The sequence below is a fragment of the Fukomys damarensis genome, unplaced genomic scaffold, assembly GCF_012274545.1.
Source record: "Fukomys damarensis isolate Sample0158 unplaced genomic scaffold, DMR_v1.0_HiC HiC_scaffold_17, whole genome shotgun sequence".
NCBI classification, from domain to species: domain Eukaryota; kingdom Metazoa; phylum Chordata; class Mammalia; order Rodentia; family Bathyergidae; genus Fukomys; species Fukomys damarensis.
Genome location: NW_022900929.1, coordinates 79,743,405 through 79,751,126, shown reverse-complemented (window position 1 = coordinate 79,751,126; position 7,722 = coordinate 79,743,405). Strand labels below are relative to the sequence as shown.

General features: G+C 54.1%; 1 protein-coding gene across 2 annotated transcripts in view; it reads right to left on the bottom strand.

The window, feature by feature from the left end:
- Positions 1-6,435: 6,435 nt before the first annotated feature.
- Mapk6 (mitogen-activated protein kinase 6) overlaps positions 6,436-7,722 on the bottom strand; it is a 22,011-nt gene continuing 20,724 nt past the window's right edge. For both annotated transcript variants that reach the window (XM_010609077.3, XM_010609076.3), the window contains one exon: positions 6,436-7,722. In XM_010609077.3, coding sequence (XP_010607379.1) covers positions 7,622-7,722 — 101 coding nt within the window. In that variant the 3' untranslated portion in view covers positions 6,436-7,621.

The window sequence follows — 7,722 nt, the reverse complement described above, 5'->3', positions numbered from 1 at the left end:
GGGGTGGCACCTGCAGTGGGGCCGCCGCACCCCTTACCTGCGCGGGGCGCAGCGGACAGCTGGCAACGGCCTGGGACGCCACAGTCACCGAGGAGCTTCTGGGGGCCTCGCCCAGGCCTTTTCACCAGTATCTGCGGATTCCCTTGATCGCACCCTTCTGCAGCGTGGTTATGGTTGTTGTACTGGGGACTGAACCCAGGGCCTTTGCGCCGAGCTGCATCCTCAGTTCTCTTGTTTTTTCTTAGTGACGGGGTCTGAGTTGCGCAGGCTGAGCTCAAACTGCAGTGCTCCTGCCTCTGCTGATTCCGTGTGTTGGCCGCTCTGCCGTGCCGCCCCGTCCTCTGTCCTGTCTCCCTTGCATCTCAGTGCTGCTGTTCCCGGGGCTCCACCCCAGTCCATGCTCATCATCCCTGCCTGCTCTGTTTATGGCCAGAGGCACAGGATCGGGCTGAGGTCCTGTCTCCAGGTGTCACAGCAGAGGGAGGCGCTCAGGCCGGGACGGCCCAGGTCAGGACAGGTGCCCTGGGGCACACTGGGTGAGCTTGGCAAGGCGGAGGTGGTGGATGCTGTCCAGGGCACAGGAGCCGTGCCCAAGTCCGAAAAGAAGATGAACACGGGCATGGGCAGCAGGACACCAAGGTCCAGAGTCAGTGACAGCAACACCAGTGTCCCAGAGAGCCACCCTGGGGCCCTAGCAGGGCCACTGGCCTGTGTGGGCTCCCAGAGCACTGTGGCGGTTGGGTGTCCAGCACAGGGACAAAGTCCTGGGGAAGGCAGGGCCCACGTCCCAGGCCTGCTCCTCTCCAACCCCACACCCTACCACGCAAAGGGTCCCCTGCTGAAGCGGCAGTCGGGGTCCAGTGTCTACATCAGCTGTCTGGGTGTTTGAAGTTGGTGGGAACAGGTGGGTTATTCAAAAAGTGGCATTAGAATATGGCTCTCCACTTAGAATATAAAAATCCCACCTTAATATCACAAAGAGAGGGGTCTGGTCATTCATGAGAATGTGAAATCTCCCCTCAGAAAAAGCCAGCCCACCTCGCTTCCCTGGAGAGTTACTTCCACCAAACTTTCAGAGAAGTACTAACAAACTTCCAAAGACAGAAGACCAAGTATTTCCCAACTCAGTCCATAAGATGATAACGCATACATACAATGGGATAATGTACTGGCAAATCAGAATCTGATAAGGGATGTGTGTCTAGATATTCAAAGAATTTTCACAACTCAGTAATAAAATGATCCACTCAAAAAGCAATCGGGGGCCGGGGATTTAGCTCAGTGGTTCTGGAGTCTGCCTCACGATTTCAGGGGGTTAGGTCCACGGTCAGCAGGCCCCATGGCAGGAAAATCATCGCAGAAGGGCCTGGTGGAAGAAAGATGCTTAGTTCACGGTGGCTGAGAAGCAGAGCCCAAGAGAAGAGCACCAGTGAGACAGACCAGTGACCACATCTTCCAGCAGGCTTTTCCTTCCAGCAGCACGTTCAGTCGGGGACACCAGTGTCCATTCAGAGGAACCTGGTTTTACAAATGATGATGGATTCTCCAAAACAGACATCAAAAACAGCTCCACTGATACTTGAGATGTGCTGAGAGAAGAAAAGTTGCAGAACCATATGTATAACATCCAAGTGTTTATATGCATAGAAAATCCCGGGTTAATGCACAATAAACCACCAGTGGTTACCTGTGGAGGTTGGGGTGTGAGAGGAGAGAGCACAGGGAGAGGAAAAGAAATTACTATCACAGGCATCTTTGAATTATTCTTACTTTTGTAGCTATAGAAAATTAAAGCATTTGGGGGGAGGAAAGGCCCAATATATTGATAGATTAACAGTGATCATACCTAGGTGAACCGACTATAAAAATTGTCCTCATTTTCTTACCTGCGTTTACATTTTCAATAATCTGTTTTTAAAACATTAGGAAGATGCTCAGGCCTCTGTGCTCAAAAGCTGAAAGGGAAAAGCCGAGTGCAGAAGGAGGGCACTGGAGGGCAAAGGCACCAGGTGCTGGAACAGAGCCCCGGGAAGACATCCTGGCATGGCCTGTGTGAGACACCGTAGCTTCAGCCATCTGCTGTCCGCTTGTGCACTGTGGATTTGAATCTCCACAGCTTTTTCAGGCTGATTGTTGTGGACCACAGAACTCAGGCGACACCATGAATCCAGATGACATGAAACATTAACACTCCAATCTCTTAGAAGTCCGAGTAAACTTGTAGAATTTTTATCTTTTCTCCAGCTAAATCAGTGGTCCATGTAGGTTCTTGCCTCACACTGTTATATACGAGAAAGTTTATTCCAACATTATTTTTTTAAAATTCTTTTTATAAGTGGGGAAAAGTACACGTGTGTGTACCTGTGTCTGCGCATGCACGTGTGAGCAGGAGCTGTGGGGGGACAGGGGAGTTCCTGGAGTAGACACCAGGGGGCGCCAACCTACAAAGCGCATCAACTAGATGTTGATTGCAATGGTGCATTTGCGTGAGATCAAAGGTAGATTCAATACCGAGGGCTGCAGTATGTGGACCTGTTCTCAGGGTCAAAGTTCATGTGTGAAGACGCTGACGAACGTCCCTGCCCTCGTGAGATGGCTTCCTGGAAGGCAGCACTGCAGGTGTGATACAGTTGGTCAATCCTAAATTACACAATTATGGCATATAAAGTAGTAAATAAAATTAAATATTATCTTAGGAATTAGATAAAGCAATAAATGTACAAAAATTAAAACATTTGGAAATTAAAGTTGTTAAATCAGTTTAAAGTCAACCCCCAAAACTGAATAGTGTGATACCAGACAGCTACGTGTCTTTTATTCATGCAAGAAATCTGAAACAAAATAAAGCAAACACTGAAGTCTGGCCTGAATGCTAGTCCTGATTTTACCACTTCATCTTGGGCACGTTACTTAATTTCTTTTTTTCCCGCAGTGCTGGGGACAGAACCAAGGGCCTTGCACACGCCAGCCCTGTCTCTGTCCTGCATTACGGGGTGAGGACCACGTCTGGCCCACTCGCCCTCATTGGGTTCTTGTAAAACTCACAAAGCGTGGACGTGTGCCCTACGTCACCAAACACGGTGCTCACGCCAACACTGTGGCCGATGAATTATCCCCAGGGGCCCGGGAGAGAGAAACTTGTGGGCCCCAGGGTGCCCCAGTTGGAGAAGCCGCACCTGCGGAGCACGCGTGAGCGCTAAAAGGCAGCGGAAGAGAGGCAGGAGCACGGCAAGCCCAGGCCGGCCTGGGCTATGCAAAATGACATAAAAAAGGGCTAGAGATGTAGTTCAGGCCTTGGGTTCAGTCTCCAGCACAAAAGAGGGACAGAGACAGAGACAGAGAGGGGACAGGCTGCTCCATCTGCCCCCAGTGCCAGCCCTAGGCACAGGCAGAGTGGGCTGAGATCACCTTCTCTCAGGAACTTGGAGCGGGTCGGGGTGGACAGACAGGCAGACGTGGGTGGGCTGCAGTGCTTACGCTGGATAGTAGCAGTCTTCCCTGGGCTGCGGGGCCCACCCCACCCCCAGCCTGGATCCAGTTCCTGCTGACACTCAGTCCTCGGCCCTTGAGACACCCGAACCCTGAAAGCGTCCTCTTCTTCAAGGGCAGCACAGGTGGCTTTGTTGCCAAGGACCCTGGATGGGACGAATAACCCGGGCCCAGCTCCTTACACAGGATGACTGGAAACAGCCGCGTGGCTTGGCCCTAACTGGGTCACGGTACCGTGTAGAGTCCTGGCAAGTACAGTCACCCCAGCTGGGGACGGGAGCCCGCAGCACTGACTCAGGAGCACAGCAACTGCCAACCTGAGCTGCACCCACACGTGAAATGCAATCAGAACATAAACCGGCCAGACCAGACTTGGGTTTCCTGAGAACGTCCTGTTGCTTGGCACTGCAACCTGGAGCTTGAGGGTTCTGGGGAGTCCCAGCCAGGGCCCCCCGAAGTCACAGACCCCTGGCAAATTCTATGAAGTGGGAGAACTAGGAATGCCTTGCTGGGTCCCCAGAGCAGGCGAACCTCCAGGTACTAGCAGGGTGTCACTCAGCAGGACCGGGGATAGCACTGGTGCCCTTCACACCTTCCTTCTGCTGCCACACACCGATCAGTGTCGGGGGGTGAGGGATGCCATGGGGAGGAAGCCACAGCCCCAGCCCTTTCAGAGAAGACAGCTCACCCGTGCTGCAGGGGCTTCCCACACAAGGGCACAGGTGCAGCGGGAAGGCTGTGCGGACACCAGCCAGGCCCACTCAGACAGGTGACAGCGGAGCAGACTCGTACCAAGCAAGCACAAAGTGACCTGGGGTTTGGGCTTGTCTGAAGGGCTGGGGACAACCCAGAGCCACATGGCAACCCCAGAGAAAGGGCACAAATCAGGGAACCGGGTGGAAGCCACCGGCACTGAGGCAGTCAAGCAGGGTGGGGTGGTGAGGGGGACTGGACTCAGCCAGGAATGGGGACAGCAGGCAGCAGGTGGCCAGGGTAGCGTGTGGACAAGGCCGGCTCCACATCTGGGCGGTGGGTCACGTCCTGCAGGTGCGCACTGAGCAGGGCGGCCGTGGACAGGACCAGCCCCGCGGCTCATGTCTGGCCAGAAGCCATCGGCCTGAGACTGGAAGATGGAGCCATGGCTGCCATCCAGCCCGGCATCTGTGCTCACCACCTGCAGAGCACCGCCGGGCTGCTCTTTCAGAGGGAAGCACCCCGGGTCCCGACGCCCCTTTCTCCGCCAACCACCAGGAAGGGCAGGCTGGACGCCAGTGAACTGCCCGCGTGGGAGGAGCGCAGGCTACCACGACCAAAGGTCACCGGGACCCAGGACGGGCGGGCAGCCGTGTCTGTGCCCAGAGCCCACTCCGGAGCTCAAGCCCTTTCCTGGCACTCGGAGGGCAATGGACGGGAGGGTGGGCAGTGCCACCATGAGGCGTGGGGTGAGGGCAATCAGACGCACTGCGCCTCACCCAGTAAGGGGCAGCGCCCCCCTGAAGTGCACTTCCGAACCGAGGGCTCCTGTGAGGAAGAACCACCTGAAGCCGAGGAGACAGGAGGGAGTCCTGTGTGGGAAGCCCTGACCCCCGCCGCTCTGACTCCCGCCTGCTCCGGCCTCCCAGCGCACACAAGGCTGCAGGTGCAGCGCGATGGCTCGGCAGGGCTTCCTGGTGCAGTGGAGCTGCTGTCTGGCTGCCCCGGGTGCTGGGCCATCAAGGGCCCCATGCATGAACAGAACATGTGCTAAAATAATTTCAGAAGAACTGGGTATAGGAGTGCACACCTGTGACCCAGCACTCTGGGAGACTGAGACAGGACTGCGAGTTCAAGGCCAGCCTGGCCAACTTACCAACAAACTAAAACCCTGTCTCAAAATCAAACAGAAGGGCTGGGGAAGTTGCTCAGTGCAAAGGCCTAGCCGCAGACCCTGGTGATGGGGGTCTAGTCAGTGAGAGCTGTCTCTCAAGCACTGTGCACCCCAGAGGCCGACACTGAGGCTCACTCCAGCCTCCCAAGGTGGCGAGATGCGCCTGCCACAGCTGAGGTCACCAGTGGGGAGGGGTCTCGCTATGTGCAGTCCTGGTGCACAAACCCCGTTCCGCAGGGGCGACGGCAAGAGGCTGTTCCTGCGTGGTGCCCTCGCAGCCCCACGCGATCTCGGAGTGCGCTGTGCCTGGCTCAGCCCCAAACTCAGCCCAGCTCCCCAGGGGAAGGGCTGTGGCAGGGCAGGCAGGACCTCAGGGCCGTTCCTAAGGAGAAACACAAACCCGGGCCCTGCGAGGTGGGCAGGCTGGAGGGAGAGAGCTTCTCGTGCTCACGAGGTCACACACTCCGGCCAACACAGGGCGGCACGGCATGGACTTGAGATGCATTCAGCACCAGCTCCTGGTGGTGCCGCATGTCGCTAAGCATCAGCCTGACCCCATCTCCGCCGAGGGACCAAGGGGCCAAGAAGGGCAGAAGGCACAGCGGACTCTGGCCAGCAGCAAGGGTGGGGTCGCAGCTAGGACAGGAAGACGACAGGTGCTGTCCTGCGGGTCCATGGGGCTCAGGACACCCGGTTCCAACCACAGCAGCCCAGCCCTCCCGGGTAATCTCCCCTCAGCCCCAGGAACCGACTCGTGGCTGCAGAGCAGAGCCCCGGTCCAGGGTCACCTGAAAGCCACAGTTCGGGATGCTGTGCACGCACCTGGATTTGCAGAAGCGGGAAGGGAGGGGAGAGGCCAAGCGGGGAAGCCCAGGTCTCAGCCCAGCCGGTGGCCGGGAGGCTGCGGCCAGAGAGCGGGAGGGAGAAGCTGTGTGCAAGGCCGACTCCGCATCCAGCTTCTGCGCAGCTGAGAGAGGTCAGCCCTTGTCCCGCGGCAGTGTGGTCAGTCAGTCACCAGGTTCTGACCCCTTCTTCTAGCAGGGCGTGTGCCACTGAAAGAGCCAGACAGGAGCCGTGTGTGCTGGGCAGGTTTTATTTTAGCCAAGGGTACAGACAGTATTCAGGAAAGTAAAACAGATGAAACAATTATACTAAGAGACTGTGATGCCACATGCTATGCTGAACCTAACTATTCATGCTTGCCTGGGACAGGAGCAGATCATTCGGCAAAAATACACAGTGAGAACAGAAAGTGTCTTACCATGTACACTGTTAAACTACAATATGATGCACCTCAGTTACTTCCATGCACACGAGTCTAACGGTACAGCTTTTTTAAAAAATAAACACAATAAAGACTTGTAGGAGCATTTATAATAAAGTAATTCCTAATTTTTCTTTGTAGATAGATCAAGCACCTCCAAAGTACAAATTCCTATACACAGTGAGTACCATATTCCAAACGAACACTTCAGTACGTGAAGAGCTGACGGGACTTCAGCTAGGAAGGCGACCACCATAGTGCCGAATGCAGAAAGTGTAGTTGCAAATAAATTTTTTAAAACTAAGTTAACTTTTATCATTAAATACAGAAAATATACTGCTTTGCGAAAATAAATAAGATGTGATGTATCAACACTTCACTCTAAGAATGAACACCAGGACGGACGGACGACAATGGTCTGGGGACACACAGTCCTACCGTGGGCGCTGGCTGAGCACGAGTCGCCTGTGCAGCGCTGCGGGTCGGGAGGTCCCGCACAGACGTCAGTTACCTTGAGGTAGATAACACATGTGTACCAATTCCGGCATTCATTTTCAGTTGCTGCTGGTATCATGTGTTTTAAGAAATGTGTACAGTATGAAAAACTTGAAAATACTAATGAATGAAAAATGTTCTAGGAAAAAAATAGATATTTCCATGCAGTTCTGTAGTCTCACTGTGTAAATGTCAAGGCAAGAGTTTGATTCCTGTAAAACATCACTGCTCTAGGAGAGAACGTGTTTACTGGTCTTAGTGCATTTCTTTCTTCTCGTCCTGCATTGCATTATTTGCTCGATTCTTTTTTGTGTGCAAACGACATGCCAGGTAAAATGAAAACGATCTCACATGTAGAAAAAAAGTGTGGATTTTTAAAAACCGAGAACTGATAAAATCCTTACTAAAGGACATCATCCGATTCAAGTAAAAAAAAAATGACTTTAAACACTAGGAATAAAAAAGACAAGACGCATTTCATGAAGGACACAGACGTCTGCTGATGTTTAGTTCAGATGTCTCAGGATGCTGCTGTAGGTCCGTGGGGGCACGTGCGGGGACGCCCTCACGGCCGGCACGGACTTGCGGGGGGACCCTGCGGGGCTGT